A 23556-nucleotide genomic window follows, 5' to 3' on the forward strand; every position below is an offset into this window, starting at 1 on the left:
ACAACAACGTGCTTATCTTTTTGTACACAGGGGAGGGATTCATCCTGTTTTTATATGCTCGATACCGGATTTTTTTGTTAAGTTTGGGTTGAAAATTTAGATCTTTTTGATTCTGCTTGGATTTCAATTACATCGTAATGACTAAATATATACAAACATCAACGAATTCAGTTAGTGTAATATTAAAAATAAGTTCGACTCCGAATTTTGGAAAAACCAGGTATGTTAGGTTTGAAAGAATTGTCCTATTTAAAATTTTATTCCATAACTTCATAAATATCGTACATATGTACATACTTATAATACACTCAGTCTATACGTGGCCTTTATTGATCAGCCAATTCAATATACCATATTCCTTATGAGTATATTGCAATTGAATTTTACATTTTACTAACTGAATTCGCTTTAACACAACCAAATCTTACACTCATTGTATTTTGCTTTCTTTGCAGATGTTTGGTTATAATGGAAAATGGGGTACCTGGTTCACACTGGTTCTCGTACAATTAGCGATCATGCTAGGTTTTGCTTGTCGCGTATCGGAGTTTCCCTGCAAAGGCAATAACAACATTTGTATACCGTTAAACAAGTATTGCGATGGGCGAGCAGACTGTGAGGATAACAGTGATGAGCCAAAACATTGCTCTGGTAAGTAGAAATTCGAGAGTCAAACCGCCTAGGACATTTTGGTGTAGTTAATTAATAGCGTTAGTTAGAGATTTACGCGTTCTCTCGTTCATTTTCTCAAAACAGCGGATCCTTCACCCTATTCTCCGATGTCAGTGCTTTGAACTATATCAATTTTCCGCAGAGCTCATCCAGCTGATTGTAAATTCTAATTCAAAGAACTTATTTCTCCGATATCCCAAGGGCCAGTACAAATAAATCTGCTTATCGTCCATACTTTTGCGACGAATAATACGACGGGAATTATAAAAGATCTATAGAGCATTACCTATATCAGTCAGCAGCTGCAGGTCTTATCTTCTCATATTATCGAGCTATATCAAAACACATTTTAAATCAAAGTTCTAAATTTCTGTGAAACTGCTGACCCAGTTGGGCTACAACCTTCCCTACACAAAGTTTTTTACAATCAGCTTTACAAAGATAGATACTTAAAGTAAAAATTAGTCCATCAATTTCTAAAAATAATTAAAAACTAGGTTTAAAAATTCTTTTTCACTACCCACAGCGCTGCTATTAACGAACCCAAATTAAATACTGTACCGGAAAGGGGTGCGATTACGTGAGTCGTGTCTCAAATTGCCCTTCCTGTAATCGGCTAAAGAATTGGTTTGCCATATATATGGGTTTGGTGATTTCACCATGTAATAAGCACCTTACACCTGTTCAAGCAGGCATCAGCTGAATAACAAAATGGAAAAGAATGATTGGATTGGAGCTATTACATACACATGTGTGGTGGCTCATGCGGTTGTTTCGGTTTTAAGGGCCCAAAAGCCATTTTGTGCGACTTTTTATACCCTGGCTGAAGCCTCCTTCAGTTTTGAACGGCTCGGTATGGTCCTTCCCAATTCGAACTGAGCTGATAGTGTTGCTTATCGTCATTTTGCACTAGTGTATAAGTTTTGCAGGGAAACCAAATTAAGACATAGCGGCATATAGGCAGCCCCTTTTCGTGTTGTCAAGGGCTGCAGGTAATGTGTGTCAATTCTTATTCGCTGGTTTTTTCCAAAATTTAGCTAATAGTGAAAATCTGGTCGTATTCGTATTTATTCATCAAAATTATTAGTACAATAAAATTTGAGGTCTTTTATAGTACAACATGAAAGAAGAGATAGTTAAAGTAGTAGTACAAAAAGAAAATAAACAGTTACATGATACTGGTATAAACAGATATGTAAGTCTAACCATAAAAGCTAAATTGTAATTTATTCTGGTATCGTTATCAAATAGTTATAGATAACATTCTTATAGCTGCTCCCAGGCACGTATAGTGTTCACGAAGAATGGTCTAGTCGACACAACAGATTTAAATGTGGGTACTATAAGGTCGTTTGAACGAGCGGATCTTGTGAAAGAAACTTTATTATAAAGATATAAGGGCGTCTTAATGAGCATGAGTCTAAAAAGGAAAATGTAGCTCCTGGCTTTGAAATAGTCGGATATTTGACATCCTAGAATACTAGATTTCCAACGGGATATGTGGTCGAACTTCGCAAGTCCATTCACATAGCGTGTTATATGGTTAAAGGCCACGTATAACCTATGAGCCGAGTCAAATAAGGTAAAATTAGTTGGACAGCCAATTTATGGCAGATGCTCCGTGGAGTAAACATCGCCGATAGCCTCAGATTTCGCAGTGCGCCATACAACCTTCCTATAGCCAGGTTAACGTGGTCAACACAAGTCAAACTGGAGTTGATTACAAAGCCGAGGATTGTAATTTTACTCACCAGTTTAATTTGGTCGGTACCAATACAAAGCGGTGGAATACCCGTCTCAGCGAACTTTCTCTTTGATACAGGCAAGACGTAAGTTTTATTTGCGTTAAGACGAAGCCCGTTGTTATTAGCCCAATGGAACATTTAGCACAGATATCATTGACGTCATCAATACGGCTAGAAAGGTAAAGCTGGACATAGCGGTGCATAGTAACAAATTTACAGACTGTAAAAATGTCATTGATAAATAAGCTAAACAGCAACGGCCCAAGAATTGACCCCTGAGGCACACGGTAGACTATTGCCATTTTGGGTCTTATAATTACCAGTTGGTATCGGTTGGCTAAATAGCTTTTAATTAACGCCAATGAATTGTCACTAAAACCAAGGTAGGAATTCGGCTTAGCGCAGATCAAATGGTGGTCAACTGAGTCAAATGCCTAGGAAAAGTTAAGCAGATACAGCAACGTTAGTAAGTTTTCATGGAATATCGTCGAGGATCTTAAGCATATCTGTTGCACAACCTAGCTTAGCCCTAAATCCAGACTGAAAAGGTGACAGAAGTTGATATCTCTGCACGTGGTTTGAGATTTGTTCGGCTATTAATGCCTCAAATGCTTTGGACAGGGCAGATAATATGCTAATAAGACGGAACTCAGAAGGAGTATCGGCATACTTCTTCTTTGCAAAGGGACGAACTGATGCAATCTTCGATTGATTATGGAATCAAGACGAAGTAATGCAGTGGTAACACCATTATTATAAATCTTTTGGGAATCCCGTGCACGCCAGTAGCATTCGATTTAATTTTTGATATACACTTTATGACGTCCAAGTCCGATACAGCTTCAAATTCAAACGTATTACCAGTTCGTATCAAACGTATTTACCAGGTTTGAAGGCGTACTGATAAGGTCGTCCATTCAGCAGACAAACCGTGGGTTTAAATTTTTTGCACAATATGCTTGAAAGAACCTTAAATGCGATACCGCCATAGTTGGCGCAGTTTACAGTTTACTTGTGGAGTGGGCAAAGCAATGATACAGTCGTCGGGCAAGCACTCGTTCGGCCTAATGCGGCAGTTACTCACGAACGTACGTACCAAAAACATGTCAGCTGACACGACCTATCTTATGAGTGTGCAATATAAACGAAAACTCACCGACGTGCAACGCCCGTACGTACGTAGCCCGGAACGTAGAAATTAAAACAATTTTGATTTTTTCCGTAAGAACGTGTCAGCTGATCGCTCTCTCACTAGACAGAGTTGCCTAGTAAACTTTTGTGCGCTAATTTTTGACCGTTTGCACTTTTATGCAAAAACACCTAATTAAAGTTTGAAAAATTGTGAAAATAATTCTGAATAATTATGTAAAAGTGCAGATTATAAATATGTAATCTATTTATACTTATTTAATATTTATTCCGGCCTTTTACAATATCAAAAATTAAATTGGAAAAAGTTGATGTTTCCATAAGCATGCATGCAAAATGGTCAATGGCAACAGTGCTTATCTGTAAACAATACACACACAAATATGTTACGTACATGTACACAGACGCACACATTGATTCCTACGGGCTTGAGAGTTCGGTCAAACGTGTTTCGTACGACAAACGTCCGTACGTACGGCACACGTCGGTGGGTAACTGCCGCATAAGGCCGAGCTTCTCTTCAAAATTTGGTACGTGCTCCGACCATCAATTTATGCGTTGAATTTTTGTGCAGATGAATTATTTAAAATTAAACTTAATTTTGAGCGTAATTACTTACTTTCACTGATTTAGTTCCCTGACGCAGAAGAGACAATAATTCCCATAAATTATCAAAACGAAAGCAATTAATTTCAGAAAACCCTGATTTCACTGACACTTAAAATCATTTACTTATGCCCGAATTGGATTTTCCCTGCTCAATTAACTTCTATATTGTTCTCTATAGTGATTTGTCAGGAGCTAACAATTCCTTGAGATTTTTTTTTGTGCTCTTCACACTCACTGAGTTTGTGCACGAACACAAATTCTTGTTTATGTGTGTATCTGTACAACAAAATCTTACACATAATAATTTACATATTTAATTTCCAATTTACAGTTTGCAACCGAACTTATTATGGTGACGTTGGCCGCACCTATACATTAAAAGTGCCAACACCACAATGGAATCGACTGCCTTTTTTGTGTCACTTAACTTTCACAGCTTCTGGGCGTGAACAAGGCGATATTGTGCAAGTAAGTATGCTATTGAGAATTGATTAAAAATTTACTTACTATTTATAACTCTCTACTAGTTATTTTGCTCTATATTTATTTTTTTTATACAAACACACATACATACGCGTATGTAAACATGTATTACATAAAATCCTCGGCACGTCCTTTGCACTGGCTTGGGCATTTTAAAAGTCGAGTTAGGAAAAAGATTTTAAAATAAAAAAAAAACAAGCATACTTAGTGACGTTATCTTCAACACCTGCATTTTTTGCACTTACACTTGTATATGTATATGTGTGTATTTAAAATAAAATTATGAGCACACAGTTATGTACGCTTAATTTCATTTTCTTTTGCTATTAGCTTAGTTTGGCTTGAAAACTGATATGGAATTTATTTATGGATAATATTGATTGTAAATGCAAATAAACATTTAAATTGTCTTCTTCTTTAGATTATTTTCGATAGCTTTACGGTTGGTCGCTTTGATGAAGGTATGGTTGATTCTGATATTGAAGGTTATGAAAGTAATGTTAATCCTGCTGGTGAGTTGCCAGGTTGCCCCGAAGGCTTTATGCAGGTGAGAATCTTTTGATTTGCTTAATTTAAAACAAGAAATTGATATTAAAAATTAATTAAATAATTTTAGCTAAGCGAGCTGGGCCGCCCCTTCACAGGAGGATCTTGGTGCGGGAAGGCAACTGGACCACAATTGTATTTTAGTGAAACATCAACTGTAACTGCTTCAGTTAAGGCAAGTATCGGTGAAGGGATGAACGGGGTTTTTGTTGGTATAGAGAAAACCAAGATTAAGACCGCTTTTATTTCTAGCCCAGTGCTAGCTATAACATCATCCTTCAGACCGCTTGAGTTGCTACAGTACGGCTGGTTTGGCTCCCTTTCCGTATTTTATTCAAAAATCAAAAAAATATAATATGTATATATTCTTTGCGGTTTAGTCTAAAATAAGAATAATTGCAAGGTCGATTTATCGCCGTTTGCATATTACCTTTTTTCCTAGCCTTACTATTACATTAGGTTGGGTTGAATAAGCCGGTCAATAAGGGCCTCACATTTATATTAGATATATTTTGGAAAAATTTTCTACCATCCCTTGTCAAATTTGTTTTGGAGACAAACCAGTTTCGGCGAAAATCGACACTGATGATGGCGCAACGCTTGTCTCCAAACCAAATTTCACAGATGACGGAAAATCGTTCCGATATACATCAATTAACAACCCTGTCGGAAAATCAACACAACAAAACGAACCTCACATAGACTGGATGTGTCCATATAATTATCGGAATTCGTTTGAAGAGCAAACCGAAGAACCCCAATCAGGTACCAGGACTTATGTTATAGAATAACTCCGTCCTCTTGGCAAACTCTAAAAGTTTTCTAGGACCTAGCTTAATTACTGTCTCGAAATGTTGCAACTCTGCAGCTCCTAATAGCTGGTGCCTTGACCTGGCAAGCGCAGGACACGAACGCAAAACGTGTTAAACCGTTTCTTCCTGCAGCTCGCACTTCCAACATCTGGTGACGAGGCCTAAATTATAAGCATGTGATGCTAGAGTCCAGTGTCCAGTTAGTATGCCCATCGTGAGCCTTAAGTATTCTCTCTGCAGAGATATAAGTGACTCTGTGCTTCTAATATCGTGCGATTTGAGCATGATTTTAGGAATTTTGCACCCCGAGCTTCTGTCCTGCATAATGGATCATATGCAACTACTCTCTCCTTTTGAACCCAAATTAACTAGGGCGTCTACCGTCGGTTCACAGAGTACCGCACCCTCATTTATCAACTAGTCGGACTTTTCTAACCTTTTATTCCGTTATGAATGGGAACCCAGTATAAATGTGTGGTCCGGCGTCCAATGTTTCTTTGTACACTTGATGAAGTACTGTGCAAGATTATTGTCCCAGTTTCTAGAATTTCTGCTGCTTTTTTTGGTAATAATTTCCGCCTGAAAAACGCTGCAGTAAACTGGTAGCCTGTAGGATCTACTTATTTCTGGATCGACACAAACAGCGGCTACTTTTGCCGTAGAGATATATTTGTGGTGAGGCTTTGTACTGCGACCTAGAGGTCTATTGTACCCTCATTTTCTTCCCAGCGACTAGTATAAGCTTTTCCCCGGAAGTCATAATAGTGATCGGTTAAAAGAAGTGATTATTTCTTCTTCCATACTTCAGCGATCTGATAATCCTTCTTCACGCGATGGCATAGAGTTCAGAAGGATGTGCTATTCAGTCTGATCCTCGCTGTGGCAGAACCGATAGAGGCAACTAGGACATATGCCTAGTTTGTGCATGTGACTTTTGAGTTGAGAGTGACCTATGAGTATTCCTGTTAAAATTCGCAGACTGCTTTTGGAATTTCAATCAAGGCTTAATAATATTTTTTTGTTGTATACCTGTGTGCCAGTGTTTCTGCTTTATGCGTATCTCCCCTCACTTGAGCTTTTATTTTACTTTGTATGATCCTACCGTAATAATGGGATCATTTCGTTGCCATCCACCCTTCTGTTTCCCGGGACCCATGCTAAACGGGTGGTATTACTACAACCTCTCCTTTTTGGAAGTCCTGAAAGATCAAATCTCAAAGAGAGGAAAAGAAAAAAGAAAATCCCTTGGTATCAAACTAAGAAATCTGTATTGGCTTATAAACCGAAATACACAATTATCACTTGATAACAAAGTCCTGCTTTAGTCAGCCATCATAAAACCCATTTGGACATATGGAATACAACTGTGGGGAACTGTAGCAAACTCAAACATAGAAATTCTCCAAAGATTCCAATCAAAAAACCTTAGAATGATTGTAAACGCACCCTACTATGTGACTAACAACCAGCTACACCTGGATCTAAAGGCTCCAACAATAGCTCAAGAAATCAAAAAGTATGCTATTTCATACAACACGAGGTTTCTAACTTACGCCAACCCATTCATTCTAGCCCTGTCAGCAAGACCAACTAATTTCACGCGCCTGCAAAGAAAGTCAATCACAGATTTTCAACACTGATAAATTCTTAAAAAAATGGATACATTACTGAGACAATCCCTCCATGCCCATCAAGTTTATTTAGTTTAATTAATTATGAATTACTTTTAAAAAACCACAAATTTGTTAGATTTATTCTATGTATACAGTTGGAAAAATATATTGGATGCTAAAAATTAAAAAAAAAAAAAAGAAAACAAGTAAGGAAGGTTAAGTTCGGGTGTAACCGAACATTACATACTCAGTTGAGAGCTATGGTGACAACATAAGGGAAAATAACCATGTAGGAAAATGAACCGAGGGTAACCCTGGAATGTGTTTGTATGACGTGTGTATCAAATGAATTTAAAGAGTATTTTATGAGGGAGTGGGCCATAGTTCTATAGGTGGACGCCGTTTCGAAATATCGCCATAAAGGTGGACCAGTGGTGACTCTAGAATGTGTTTGTACGATATTGGTATCAAATTAAAGGTATTAATGAGAGTTTTAAAAGGGAGTAGTGGTAGTTGTATATGTGAAGGCGTTTTCCAGATATCGACCAAAATGTGGACCAGGGTGACCCAGAACAACATCTGTTGGATACCGCTAATTTATTTATATATGTAATACCTGCCAAGATTTCAAGGGTTTTTTATTTCGCCCTGCAGAACTTTTTCATTTTCTTCTACTTAATATGGTAGGTGTCACAACCGTTTTACAAAGTTTTTTCTAAAGTTATATTTCGCGTCAATAAACTAATCCAATTACCATGTTTCATCCGTTTTTCGTATTTGGTATAGAATTATGGCATTTTTTTCATTTTTCGTAATTTTCGATATCGAAAAAGTGGGCGTGGTCATAGTCCGATTTCGTTCATTTTTTATACCAAGATAAGGTGAGTTCAGATAAGTACGTGAACTAAGTTCAGTAAAGATACGTCGATTTTTGCTCAAGTTATCGTGTTAACGGCCATGCGGAAGGACAGACGGACGACTGTGTATAAAAACTGGACGTGGTTTCAACCGATTTCGCCCCTTTTCATAGAAAACAGTTAACGTCATAAAATCTATTCCCCTACCAAATTTCAAAAGGATTGGTAAAATTTTGTTCGACTTATGGCATTAAAAGTATCATAGACAAATTAAATTAAAAAGGGCGGAGCCACGCCCATTTTGAAATTTTCTTTTATTTTTGTATTTTGTTGCACCATATCATTACTGGAGTTGAATGTTGACATAATTTACTTATATACTGTAAAGATATTAAATTTTTTGTTAAAATTTTACTTTAAAAATTTTTTTTTAAAAGCGAGCGTGGTCGTTCTCCGATTTTGCTAATTTTATTAAGCATACATATAGTAATAGGAGTAACGTTCCTGCCAAATTTCATCATGATATCTTCAACGACTGCCAAATTACAGCTTGCAAAATTTTAAATTACCTTCTTTTAAAAGTGGGCGGTGCCACGCCCATTGTCCAAAATTTTACTAATTTTCTATTCTGCGTCATAGGTTCAACTCATCTACCAAGTTTCATCGCTTTATCTGTCTTTGGTAATGAATTATTGCACTTTCGAAATTCGATATCGTTCATTTTAAATAGCGATCTGAGATGAGTGCTCAGGAACCTATATACCAAATTTCATCAAGATACCTCAAAATGTACTCAAGTTATCGTGTTAACGGACGGACGGACGGACATGGCTCAATCAAATTTTTTTTCGATCCTGATGATTTTGATATATGGAAGTCTATATCTATCTCGATTCCTTTATACCTGTACAACCAACCGTTATCCAATCAAACTTAGTATACTCTGTGGGCTCTGCTCAACTGAGTATAAAAAGAGAGGAGAGGCCTGACTCTCGCCAAATTTAACTACTCGCTCATTCAAATAGCCTCGTTGCAGGCTGATCTCTGCACACAGGCTTATGTCAATAGCTTCAGCCTATAAAGTGTTCGAATATTTTTCCAGTGATATGAACATGCCAGTTCTATAGTCGAAGAGCCCCTTATCCGATGCCCTCTGTCTGCTTGAGCCATCGGTGTGCCACATGGGAGTGTGGTTCTTGTGGTGGGCATTGACTCTGGAAGTGTCTAACGTGACTTTAACAATTTTTCGCTTTGGTTTTCACCGAATTTCTTCCAGCAATACTGCTTGTCCATTTGAACACCTTTTTTGTAATACCTCTGATGGAATAATTTCTAGACTCCTTCCTGACGTTAATATAATGGAATTCCACTAGGAAGATTTGCTGTAAAACTGTGCGAGCACTTGAGTAGAGTGCGTACATCAAGAACACTGGGGCTATCCTAGCCGCGATCAATTTGGCTTCGTGTTTTTTGTAGCTTGCTGAATCCTTTTATTTTTGGTTTTGCGTCTATTGAATATTGATTAATTCAACTATAAAATATATTTTTTAGGTCTTTCATCCGCCCAAGAATATCCATGATGAAAAACCATTTGAATTCAAAATACGCTATAAATTTATCAGTCAAACCGATGCTGTAGTAAGGTAAGCGCTTGTAATTTAGGGCAACACATTTTTTCTATGTTTTAATAAATACATTTTTATAAACTTTCATCTCCAGATATGGTTTGCCTGATAAGCCGCTGGAATTAGGACGCGTTACGCCAGGCACTTATTGTACGCGTCAATTTGATGAATGCTATCGTAATAAATGTCATTTACAAAGTCCCAATTACCCGGGTATGTATCCGAGAAACGTGACCTGTTATTGGACTATACGACAAAAGGAAGTGCCTACAAGCAAGCATGCCATGATTGCCGTTAATCAAGAGAATCAACATAAGGCGTTGGTGAAGAGGTAAGCTAATTTCACCATAGAAATTTGTCTGGCTTTTTTTTAATATGGGTGTTAATTTGTTCTTACTCTACCAGATCCATTGCGAGCTTTAACAAAACTTCACGCTCCATTCGTGCGTGGTCCGATTGTACAGGAGAACGTGATCACTTGATATTCTATGATGGTAGCTCTACGAATGATCCCGTTTTGGCGAAATATTGTGGTGGTGACTGGCTGCCTCGTGTGGTGTCACGGTAAGTGTTAAATTTGTAGGTTTTGCGGTTTGGCTTAGAAGGTTCAATGTGACCATATTAAATCGCCCCAAATTATTCGGGGAGTGTCTTTAGCGCTACAACAATAACCACACCAACAATAAGGGAGGGTGCTATCCTTCTAGACGTGAAATACCTTACTAATAAAAGTAGAGGGTACAGATGGCAAAGCTCTAACAACAACCGGAAAATATTTCAAACTTCATGCAAGCTACTGTTGAACGCATTAAATTGAAATTGTTATAGTTATTGGGGGCTACAAGTTTTCATCCTGAAGGCTACCGCTATTGAATTGAGAAAAGTTCAAACATCCAACAGGCCATCAAAAAACATGGCTAGATCAAAACGAAAAAGCCTAAAGCCACCATTTGAGCTTCTAAAACAGCTAAGGATGAAATATGAGGACACAAGCCAGACATAATGTACGGGCGGAGCACCACGATCGCCCAACCCATTCTATTTTGCGTCATCACGATTTATATGCCGCCAATCGAAAAGTACAGCATAGTCTGCACAATGAAAAGAGTGCAATCGTATGCGGCAATGATTATATTAGGGCAGCTAGCCAAAGCTAGCCACTCGAAGTTACGCTCCCCCTAGACATACGTGTTTAGTAAAGTTCAAGATTTTTCTAATGCCTTGAGGCGACTGAGATTTCCAGCATTCTGGGGACCATTGCCGAAAACTGCGTTAACTAGATTATGTCTCTCTAGACAACAAGTTATCTATTAGAATACCAGAGAAGCATGAAAAGTATGATATCTGTAAACTTGACCCAATGTTTATGGCAGGCTTTGTGGATTACTTCAAATCCATCCAATGTTCGAAGAAGGACTTTTAAACTCAAGTATAAGACTGGTGACCCATAGTATTGTCTTTAAGGGGGAAATAAAATCCATAAGTTACCTAAAAATCCCATATCTATGAAAATTCACTCTGGCCATCATACCCGTTCAGGGCAGCAACACTTTATCGAAGGTAGCAAGATATTGCAGACATGCGCTTAACAAGCTGGTCTTTCGGGCAGATCGCTGAAGTATAAGAGGGAATTGAGCTGCTTACTGCTCAGCCTAAGCTAAACCCGATGAGTTGCATTTCTCCTCCTTCAGCACTGTTTTCAAAAATAAAACTAACCCCAGGTGGACACTCGGTGTACGGGCAGCTTCTGCGTCACGTACATGAGAAGCGAAATAGTATCCAGCACAATAAGCCCTCCAAGACAGGAAAAATACAGAGAATGCAGAGCAGACTGCAAACATCCGCCAAACTGCTTCTCGATGCGTAACAGCAGTGTTTAGGTCGCTGGTGATAGTGGCGTACGGGGGAACCTTATGGGTGGCATTCCTCCTTCTCTAGTTCTATTTTTAATAAGAAAACTAGTTTCAGTTGGAACTGGGTGTTCAGATTTCGTCCTACAATAATGAGAGCCGCACTAGGATGCAGCAATCCAAGCCCTTCATCGAAGGTAGCAATTTATTACATTCATTTGCTAAACGAGTTGGTCTCTAGATTCGTCAAAGTAATTATAAGGATTCTGGGTGGCGTATTTATTGAAAACATGACGCTTTAAAATCAAACCATTTCCCGTGCTTCCTTTTTCTGCACTTATATACGCTGTGAATGCCCCACATCTGGATCCTTCGCACATCACATTCTCGAATATGATCGTCTAGTTATCTCACATTCATCTGTTATTGATGTTCGTATGAGTATGAGTGTGTTTATGTTTTGCCGTCTTACGCTGACAGCGCTGTCGTTGTTGTCGTGCACTATTTAATTACTAGTGGTGGGATGTGCGACATTAATATCCGCCACAATAATATTAACTTTAATTTCTTTTTTCAGTGGACCGGAAATGTTGGTGGCATTTCATTCCAGTCCCTTTTCAGCGCCCTTGCAGCAAGGTGTACCCAATCGCGGCTTTGAACTTGATGTCGACATTATATTTACTGATTCAGATTCATACGATTTTGCACAAGGAACCAAGAATAGTTGTGAATTTCATATAAACGCCACAAATCCAGGTGAGTACCAGAAAATCAAATATTTTTAACTGAGTTATGACGATTTTCAGCATTTAAACCAGTTTCGAAATCAACAAATTTCGAGTTAAACTAATTATTTGCTATTTGTAACTGTGATTTATCAGGCGCAGCGATTTTTATCCGTGACTGTGACTGGAAAGTGATAGAAGGCAATACCTAATCTCTAATGTCTTGCCACCAGATTTGTTTGTTTAGTTATTTTTTGTTTATGAACTCAGCAAAGCCTTTTCGCTTCTAAAGAAACAGTTCATTTACCCAACTTGACAAGGAGCACAGAAAGCACTAGAAAATTTCAGGTGATGCCTTATCAAAGGAAATGGTTTACAAATTTTCGTGTGAGATATTAAACCTATTAGTAATTTAAATCACAGATGCAATCACATATCTCGTCATAGCATATCAATTACCTATGCTAGATGACGCAGAAAGAGGGCTGCGTTTTGGTTTGCGATTGTTCTTTTTGGAATGCGTGACTGCGACCGAGCCACAGTCAGTCAGTCACAGTGATTTATGCAAGTCTGTTTCATTGTTCTACTGTGGATTTTTAGTCGCTGTGACAATATCACAAATTCATAAATATTTGCAAGATCTTAAACAGATTTCCCTTTGCTTTCACTATAGATGATGTACTTTTTTCTCGCCGCGGACGCATGGGTCGCATAGTCAGCCCACGACATACCCTACCTCCAAATACGACATGTACGTACCATTTTCATGGTTATCCTGGCGATCTTATTTGGTTATCCTTCACAAGTTACAATCTACAAATTTTACAACAAACACTGCATGACAACAATACGTTGGGAAGAGTAAGTGTACACGTTAATGCCAATTAATTTCTGCTTCAACTGCCCTTTTAATCTCTGATTAAAATTAATTTACTACTTTTAGGCCGACTTACCACCTTGGATAACCCGCCTGCGTATGTGGGATAGTTATGGTACATATACAACATCAAAAACCACAACAACCACAGGTCAACCTCCATCACCACCGCCAGTCGCCTCGTCTGCATCGGGCAGTAAACCAACAACACTAAATCAAAGCACCTACGGTAATTACTATTATAGTCCACTTAATCCCAAGCTAAGTAAAAATCTACGTGTCAACATTGATAATGCTTGGAATCCCGTTGATACCTACATTTATGGTGCAACACAATCGAGCATCTTTAATAACGAGAATAAATATAGTGAATATCAGCAGGGCGGCGGCGCTGGTGCTGCTGGAAAACAAAGTGGTGTTAGCAGCATCAAAGAGAGTCTAAATTATATTTCGGGAAAGAGTAACAAAGATCCGTCATCAGCCGAAAAGACTTCTGTGACGTTAATGAGTTCCAAAGGCAAATGTCGTCTGATGTTGGAAATTTATGATTATGAAACGCCAAAGTTGTGCGATCACACTGCCATAAGTAATAATGCTTTGGGTTTTAACAGACTGAGACCTTGTAGTCCGTTGGAGAGTTATGTTAGTTCGGGACGTGATTTGGTAAGTAAATTGTATTTTATGAAGTTAGTTTTGTGGAAGACTAAGTCAATCTAGCTTGTCGGGTACACCCCAAAATCTTGGGTGTGACGTTTGATCAGGATCTAAATTTTGGTGAGCGTGCAACCGCAATTGTACCGAAAATCCAGAGCCGTAATAAGATCTTCAAATATCTTGCTGGCAGTTCTTGGGGAAAAGACAAAGAAACGCTCATTACCACTTACAAAGCAATTGGCCAGCCGATTGCATGCTACGCGTCCCCTATATGGTCACCAAGCCTAAAAACTAATCACTGGAAGAAGCTACAGGCCTGCCAAAATACTGCTCTCGGAACCGCCACGGGCTGTCTTCTTATGTCCCCAGAATACCGCCTACATAATACATCAGGGAGAGCAAAGAGATGCTAACCAAACAGTTCCTGTTGAATACCCAGGACCCTGGGCATCCCAGCAGACATCTGATTGATGAGCCAACACCGCCCATGGGCTTAAAGAGTCATCTCCGTAAGCATTATGAGGAAATACGGCACCTGAGAACTCAGCTGTATAAAGCTACAAAACACAAGCAGGTCCTCAGCGAACTCCACAAACAGGCGTCGGACCTTTATGCCAAGAATTGCCCGGTGAATATAGTACTCAAAGAACAGTACCCACAACTTGCGGAAGAGGAATGCATACTCCCAAGGGAAACGCTATGAGTCTAGCTGAACATCGATCTGGATAGTGTAACAGGTTAAACTCTTACCTATCCAGAATCAACCCCGACATACAAAATGTATGCCCCACTTGCAATGTGTCCCCACATGGCACCAACCATCTCTTTAATTGTAATGTGGAACCAACGCCTCTAACACCCCTCTCATTATCGTCCGCCCCTGTTGAAACAGCAAATTTCCTTGAACTCCCGTTAGAGGATATTGATGACCAGGCATGCTTAACGAACGAAACGATATCATTTCGTTACGATAATCAACGTTAATAAACGACACGAAGTGACTTCGTTTCGTTTATTAACGTTAAGATCGTCAAATTAACGTTAATTTGGCGTTCTTAACGTTAATAAACGAAACGAAATGACTTCGTTTCGTTTATTAACGTTGATTATCATAACGAAATGATATCGTTTCGTTCGTTAAGCATGCCTGTTGATGACAATTTGTGATCCGTCACACCTATTGGATGGGGCGAAGCACTGCTACAACACCAACAACAACAGCAAGCCACCCCTTGCTCGGAAATTCAGACTTATGGCGTACGCAGGATGCTCATCGTTAAAATTGGTAGAGTACATAGGGATCAAGTCGGAGTAAAGATCATGTGACGACTGAAAAGAACTATCGGCATAGTCTGCAAACTATTATTGAATACATTTTTCTAGTAAAATTGGTATGCTCATATTAAGCGATGCGGAAGAAAAGTCAGACAGAGACAGCATGTCCACAGTTTCATAAACGTTTCTCCACTTTTTGACCCAGTACGACCCTTGTCTCACTGTCTCCTCTGTTACAACTCGGGCCAGTCTATTTGCTGGTTAACTTAAACAGCGCGCAATATAAAGCATTTGAATACGTAAGGTGTGACTGAATAGTGACGATAAACCTGATTCAAGGTGTAACATATAGTTTGGGGTATTAGCTGGTAAAAAAATAAATTTTTTTAAAAAGAAGCGAAGAAGTTTCTCTACGCATTCAAACTTATCAACACCCCAGACTTGCGCACTATAAAACATAATGGGCCTATATGCTATCTCGAAAATTTTGATCTTATTTGAGATACAAATGCGAGGGTTATTTATGTATTTTGACGAGGTAGTATTTACTCTGTTTTAACTTCAGCTAGTTTTGCCTCGAGGTGCTTTGTAAAGGATAGTTTGTAATTCAAGAGAACTCCCAGATACTTGTAGTCATTTATAATCTCAATAAACTCGCTACCATAAGACCAACGAAAAGAAGAACACCTGCTACAGCATAGAGGCGATATGATGGTGGGCGACAAACGTTAAGTAGTCGAGCGTCTACAGCGTAGATGAAGCTATGGGATGCCTACCAGCAGCGGAGCTGATGGGAGGGTCGGTGAAAACAAAGGCTACCAAGGTTGACGCTTTATCGTTTGTATTGCACTACAGATGCTTATTCAGTGGAGTGGTCGTAAAAGGAAGAGACGGCCTAAAATCTCTTCGGAGGCAATCGCGCCTTGTATTAATTTATTTATTTATAAGGAGGGAAAGTGGTCTGTCAGCTCTGCATTGACCGAGCTGCGTGCGGAGGGATGGGAAAGTCTACCCGAAGGTCACCAACGCCACGCAGCCCAACCCCTGTTGGGTTTTCTTTAAATATTTAAAGTTCATAGATTTTGTAAATGCAGGCCAAAAAATGAGAACACAAATGAGCCCGGAAGATTATGGGGCTTAGTATATTTCTACGGTACCTGAATAAGAGGGGAAAAAATCCACAACGCCGAAGGGTCGAAATTGAATCTTTTTAAGAAAGCAAAGGGGTTTATGTAGAGTCGAATTCCCTCCTCACCAGCTTTATTTGGTATGCAAGAAGACCACGTAGCCCGCTTAGCTTTATCTTCAACAGTTAGCCTCTAGCCAAGTCTTCTCAATTTTCCACTTCTAGTCGAATATTCATAGGAATTCAAATATGTGAATACTTTGTAACTTATATAGCCATTTCATCTTCTCAACTCACAAATTTTCTCTTATTTCAGAAACTGGAGTTTCATACGCATACCGGCACAGCGCTCTTCCCCGCTCAATTCTCACTCAATTACGAGTTTGTCGATACTGAACAGGGCGGTGAGCCATGGCCAGGGCGAAGAGGCGAGGATCCTGTACCACTATTGTGCTCTCGAGTATTTCGCAAGCGCAAAGGCAATATACAAGTTCCACGAAATGTGTTCCTCTATGGAAGAGGAGGCGCTAAAAATCTTACTTGTCTCTATCGTTTCGAGGCAGGTACATCAGAGCGCGTGCGTCTGGTCTTGCACAATGTTACCTTTGGGGAGGGCGGAACATGCACAACTGACTCTGATTTACATACAGGCAGACCACGTTGCAATCAACTCGATCCAGAAGGACGCATGACAGAGTTGCGTATATTCGATGTACCATTTCGTGATGTCAAAATACAGTTGGGTTGTTTCTGTGACAATTCAAGCACACTCTATAGCAATGCCCCCTTGACCTTCATTTCAAATTCGCGTGTCATGGAGCTATCATTCACGGTGACACGCTTAAATATATCGGAGGATTTTGCAGATGTTTCCTTTTTTGCTTCATATGAATTTAAACGGGTTAGTGAGTGTCGTAAGCGGCTTAAATTGAAAGGTGCTGGCGGTGAAGATGAAATAAAATATCCTATGAAATCGCAAGATTCCAGTTGTGAGGGGCTCTCGTGGTGCATAGAAGCACAAACATTGGAGCATTCATTATTCGTGCAGACATGGGGTTCCTATTTGCCTATAGATCCAACATCGGAGGATGCAATGCGTTGTCATACGAAAAATCGTTTAATAATCTATGCGGGACGCCCATTGAAAATGATGCGCGTTATTTGTCCCGCACAAAGTGGACCAAGACCAACATCGTTGCATATTTTTTCAGAGGATTGGACAAATGGGCAGCCGTTATTCACAAATAAGTAAGTTTGATTGAAGTAACTTAATTCGACGATGATAGAATTTTTTAAATTTTTTAAAATTTCAGGCCTGTCAGCTTAGTTTTAGAGCCCATACTTAAAGAACCTGGCGATATTGCTTTTACATGGCTAGAGATATATCGTACTCGAAATTCATTAATACAACAACTCGACTTACAAGGCAATACGAGCGTTATGACTGGCGGTACCGCTGGTAGTAATGACACACTGACTGATATTGCCTTTTATCCAAAGGAATCTGATTGCGAATATAAATGTCCTGAATTGGATGCGTGTATTGCGGGGAGTTTGTGGTGCGATGGTAAGTGAACGAAACGTAAACTTACAAGTCTTATGTATTCTATCTGGGAGGTCCCAAAACCCCATTTTTGTCAAACTAGCTTGAGCTATAACCTTCTTCATATTTTTAGAGTCCCACCGTTGAAATGATAGTAGTTTACAAAGCATTGCATAATATATATTCTAATATCCTTTAATTCCGGCTCCCTCTGTCCTTAGGTAGAAAAAATATATAAAAAATCGTTTAACCGAAAATCCAAAATCGGTGGGAACTGCCTATCTATTTAAAAAAAAATCTTTCTATTGGGAAAACAATTTTGAAATAATCCCAAAATAGTTCTGATATTATAAAAAAACAACAATACTAAAATGTTTCTGAAAACAAATTCAATATACTTTTGAAATTATCACTGCACAGTACCAAAGTTATATTAGAGCTAGTTAGGAATTGGTTCCCGAAATAGTGCTAAAACAGTTCTTAAATTATCCCTCAGGTAATTCCTAAATAATCTAAAAATCAATCCCGAATGATTCGAAAGTAGTCTCGTAAAAGCTCTTAAAACAGTCATACCGAAGTTATCCTTAGAGTCTAAATTCATCCTTAGAAGAAACCCAAAATAGTATTAAAATGATCCCTGAAATAGTTCTTAACCTATCCTGAAATAAGTTATTTCGATCATTTCTAAAAGAGTTTCAAAATGGTTCCGAAATAGTCGCTTCAATATTTTTAATACAATCCTGATATATTTCGGGAATTATCCCGAAAAGGTCAATTGAAATAAATTGAAAAATCTCAAAATTATACCAAGAAAGCCCGAAAATATTGTCGCGAGAACAGTTCCAAAATCGAAAAGATCACGAAAATAGACCTCAAATGATCTTTACATAATACAGAATTGGCATCAAAATAGTCATAAAATAGTCTCGAAAAATTCCCGAAAAAATCTGAACTTATCCGAAGAAAGGCTCGAAATAATCACGAAAACATCATCAAAATTATACAGATATAGTCCCGTAATAATGGTCACAAAATAGTCCAGAAATAATAGCGATAATGCTGATATTGCTCCTTTTTTCAAAATTGCTTAGGCGGCGATCTATATGACCTGGGTACTAAATCTTATTTGCTTCGATCAAAGATTCAAGTGCCAGTTCTCTAAAGAGCTTTTACGTATCTATAAAGAATTCAAGGAACGTTATTTCGCCGCACATCCCATTCCAACCCATGCCCGGTGAGGAAAGCATGCAATTCGCATTATCGATGGGACTCTCTTGATTTCTGCTAGTAGAATACCAGGAATCCAGCATCATTTCCTAGCCAACGCTGCAAGGTCCTAAAAAAATCTGAATCGGGTGAAATCTACATCCAACTTACCAACAATAGCCGAGAAATTGCAGTTCTTAAGATGATCCTCCCATTTCGGTCGTTTGTGCGATTAGTTCGTGAACAATTAAACAAAAAGATTTATGAATTAGAATCTTATTATGCAGATCCTGAGTAATAACTGCTTACTAAACAAGTAAGGAAGGCTAAGTTTGTGTGTAACAGAACCCTACATAGTCAGCTGCCAAATTTAAAAGTGGGCGGTGCCACGCCCACTGTCCAAACTAATTATTGTTTACTAATTTTCTATTCTGCGTCATAAGGGCAACCCACCTACCAAGTTTGATCGCTTTATCCGTCTTTGGTAATGAATTATCGCACTCTTTCGATTTTTCGATATCGAAAAAGTGGGCGTGGTTATAGTCTGATTTCGTTCATTTAAATAGCGATCTGAGATGAGTGCCCAGGAACTTACATACCAAATTTCATTAAGACACGTCAAAATTTACTCAAGATATATAGAAGTCTATATCTATCTCGATTAGGTGGTACCGTTATGCGAAAAAAATTAATATACTCTGTGAGCTCTGATCAGCTGAGTATAAAAAAAATTTATTGCAAGTTGAATAATTTTTTTATTACTTACGAGCGTACCAATTAAATTTTCTGATTAATCTGGTTGTGATTACTCAGTTAAACATAACTAATCGGGAACTTATTTTTCTTGATTATTCCCCACTGATTTGTTTCTGACTAAGTAAATAAACAAGTTTTGATTAACCAGCTTTTCAGTTAGTTGACACCTATCCAATATAAATCAAATAGTCGCAAACCAATAGTTACATTTTCATTGTCTCGAATTTGTCTCGAATGAAAATCATTTGTATTTGCGCTTTTCAGGCCACAACAATTGCCCATCTGGATTTGATGAATCTGAACAAGAATGCGGTTCAGCGAGAAAACTACTCGAACTACCAGGCGGGGTATTTGCAGCGCTCGGTTGTATAGCAGCAGCCATAACCGCCTGTTTAATTTTTTGTATATTTGGGTTACTAAGAAAACGTAAAAAAACTGTTGGCCAAAAAATCACCACAATTAATGGTACATTAAAAAAAGATTTCAACAAGGAATCACTATTTATTGATCCAGCCTCTTGACACGGGCTACAACCGGTCGAATATATTCATGTCGATCGGGAAACGACTGTGTGATATGTTGACAATGAATTTTAGTGCTGCTTGTGTCGGTCGCTTTAACAACCAAAAACAAAATACTCCAACGAGTATCACCTAGGAAGGTGGGGCATCAGAGAACAGCTTTGAGGATATTGACGATCCTGCAGAGCATGACCCAGTCAGTGTGTAGTGTGTATTGATTGTGTGCCCTAATTACATACATAAATAATATAATTACTTATATATATATAGATATACATACTTATATATTAATACATATACGATATAGACGTATAAATAAGGAATTTTTCTAAGCGCTTGTTTTCAAAATACAACAATTTAATTAGAACAACAACAAGAAAAGCAACAGACACACAAAATGAATTTTCAAAAAAAAAAAAAAAAATTAAACCTGATAACTAAGTGAGAATTAAGATTATAAAACGATACAATCACTGCCTTTTTGATTATACTATGTACTTATTTACTTATTTTGTTTATGAATCTTAAATTCTTTATGAAACAGTATTAGTTAAGGCCGAGCCACACTAAAGTTTTTCATATAGATGCGTTTAACGGAATGTTATGCATGACAGTAACAACGCCACAATCACGCAAGACGTTGCGTTTGTAAACATAAAGACGTTTCAGAATTAGCAATTGAAGCTTAGTTCGACTTGCCCATTCACATACAGAATTTCGCGAGGCGTTGTTATAAACATTCTCACTATACAAGAAAAACACTTGCTCAAATATTTTGTCTCCTATGTTGAAATGTAGTTTTTAATTGTGAAAATTGTAAAAGTACCAAAGAGTGAGAAAAATAATTTCACTAGCAAAGTGTGAAAGCACCCTTAGCCAAAGCAAATGTCGAATTCTTCTCTTGCTTGCAACAAAAGTTGGAAGATGGCGCCAGCGTCGCTCGATCTGTCGTTCTCCATACAAACACGTGCAATCTATTCTGCAAGCATTAGGTAGCGTTAAACGCATCTACAAGAAAAACTGCTTATGTGACGAGTCCTTTAATGAATATGAGTGATTAATATGAGAGATATATTACACTGGTCGACGGCCAAAATTTACCAGAGACGCCGTTAAGAAATTCGTATGTAAAACCACCCCCTGACTTCGAAAATCGAGTTCATTTTTGATTCTATGGTACCGTTTTGGAGATATTTGCAATTTACCGTTATTCGAAAAAACCAAAAAGATGGCTCCCTTTAATTACGTATATCTTACGAAGGAGTCAAGCAATTGCGAAAAAGTTTACAGAATCGGAAAGACGATAAAATTTGCATAAACGCATCATACATTGTTTTTTCAACCAGATAGTTTTCGAGATATTAGCTTATCATATCAGATTTTTGTTTTTTTTTTATGAAAAAATATGAAAAAAATTACTATTTGCGAGGGCAGCGTTCCAAAACCACAACTTTTTTTCCAGATGTTTTTTCTGTGAGTAAAGATCTGTTTAATTAGAAAAAAGATAAGCTATCACCGAAGAAAATCGATGCAAAACTACGTAAGTTATAAGCGATCAAATAAAAATACCCAGGTTGCGCAATTTCAACGTTTACCTCAAAACGTATGTATGGTATAAAGAAGAGTGAAATATCTAGCTATGCTTACAATATTTCCATGGTAAAACCTGTCATAACCAGCAACTACATAACTACAACTACAATAAACTGCTTAAACGCTCATAAGGTCAAAAAAATCGTTCGCATTGAAGTCGAGCCAGTGTCATAAGGTGTAAATACCGGAGCTTTCAGGATTAATATGTAGAAAGGGACTTTCATCAACCGTAAACCACCTAAACTCGCGTTAGTATTTTTGCAATGACAACAATAACAAGCATTGTATTGGTCACCCTACCTAGCTGAAATAAAAGTATTTCTTACTCTTCTAGACTAATCAGTATCGTTCTTGTTTGATACGATGCCACGGTTTTCATATGTTAAGGCATTTATTGTGCAGTGTTTTCTCATATTATTAAGGTATCATGGTTTCTAATTTTCTTATAGGTCTAGACCCAGCTTACAAATAAAGGGATTATCCTAATATTTGTACCAAACTCCTCCTTTTCGGTAAAGATTTCCCATAATAGCCCATAAGATAGCCGATCGACAGATTTTACAGCCAATAACCGAGCGTCTAGGAATAGGACGTATGCCAAAGTGTGGATTACCTTAAGCGGCCTTATTCTATAATAATGCGACGTTGAGCCTCGGCAAAACTAATTGTTACGCGATGTGAGTCCTTTTAAAAATATGAGTGCATCGGACATATATTTAGCAGGCGAGGCTTTAACGACCCCAAGTACCTCATGGAAATAGTATCTAAATGGTGCTTCTTACCGGAACTTCCGGGTCTATATCCGGAAAAGGGCCATCTTCAAAACCTTTGGTCAATGTCATTATCGCTATAAGGAGAAGAAACACGGAATTTAGCATTACATAAATTAAATTTCTTTAATACAAAATTTTACCAATACACAGATGCGGATCCCCCTTTAATCATTCTCAGTTTATCGCGCAGCGTTATGTGTAAAATATTTTTTCTTAATATTTTAGTATTAATCAATATAAAATTTCTGAATATTTTATTTTTTATACTCAGTTGAGCAGAGCTCACAGAGTATATTAAGTTTGATTGGATAACGGTTGGTTGTACATATATAAAGGAATCGAGATAGATATAGACTTCCATATATCAAAATAATCAGGATCGAAAAAAAATTTGATTGAGCCATGTCCGTCCGTCCGTCCGTCCGTCCGTCCGTCCGTCCGTCCGTCCGTCCGTCCGTCCGTCCGTTAACACGATAACTTGAGTAAATTTTGAGGTATCTTGATGAAATTTGGTATGTAGGTTCCTGAGCACTCATCTCAGATCGC

General features: G+C 38.1%; 1 protein-coding gene across 1 annotated transcript; it reads left to right on the plus strand.

The window, feature by feature from the left end:
- Positions 1-455: 455 nt before the first annotated feature.
- On the plus strand, positions 456-23214 carry LOC137252350 (uncharacterized). Its single transcript, XM_067787903.1, has 13 exons — positions 456-651; positions 4507-4643; positions 5080-5205; positions 5275-5379; positions 10038-10129; positions 10206-10442; positions 10517-10675; positions 12539-12717; positions 13360-13547; positions 13630-14226; positions 16935-17866; positions 17932-18185; positions 20388-23214. The coding sequence occupies exons 1-13, from the start codon at positions 456-458 to the stop codon at positions 20642-20644; spliced, it is 3459 nt and encodes a 1152-aa protein (XP_067644004.1). The 3' UTR covers positions 20645-23214.
- The last annotated feature ends 342 nt before the right edge of the window (positions 23215-23556 follow it).

The sequence above is a fragment of the Eurosta solidaginis genome, chromosome 5 (assembly GCF_040869045.1).
Source record: "Eurosta solidaginis isolate ZX-2024a chromosome 5, ASM4086904v1, whole genome shotgun sequence".
Taxonomy (NCBI): Eukaryota; Metazoa; Arthropoda; class Insecta; order Diptera; family Tephritidae; genus Eurosta; species Eurosta solidaginis.

What these genes read in the sequence shown, in the direction of transcription:
- LOC137252350 (XM_067787903.1), top strand. Translation starts at nt 456, where the DNA reads ATGTTTGGTTATAATGGAAAATGGGGTACCTGGTTCACACTGGTTCTC. An exon ending in ACAACAATACGTTGGGAAGA is followed by an intron (nt 13,548 to 13,629) that starts GTAAGTGTACAC and finishes TACTACTTTTAG; the next exon opens with GCCGACTTACCACCTTGGAT. An exon ending in GGGGAGTTTGTGGTGCGATG is followed by an intron (nt 18,186 to 20,387) that starts GTAAGTGAACGA and finishes TGCGCTTTTCAG; the next exon opens with GCCACAACAATTGCCCATCT.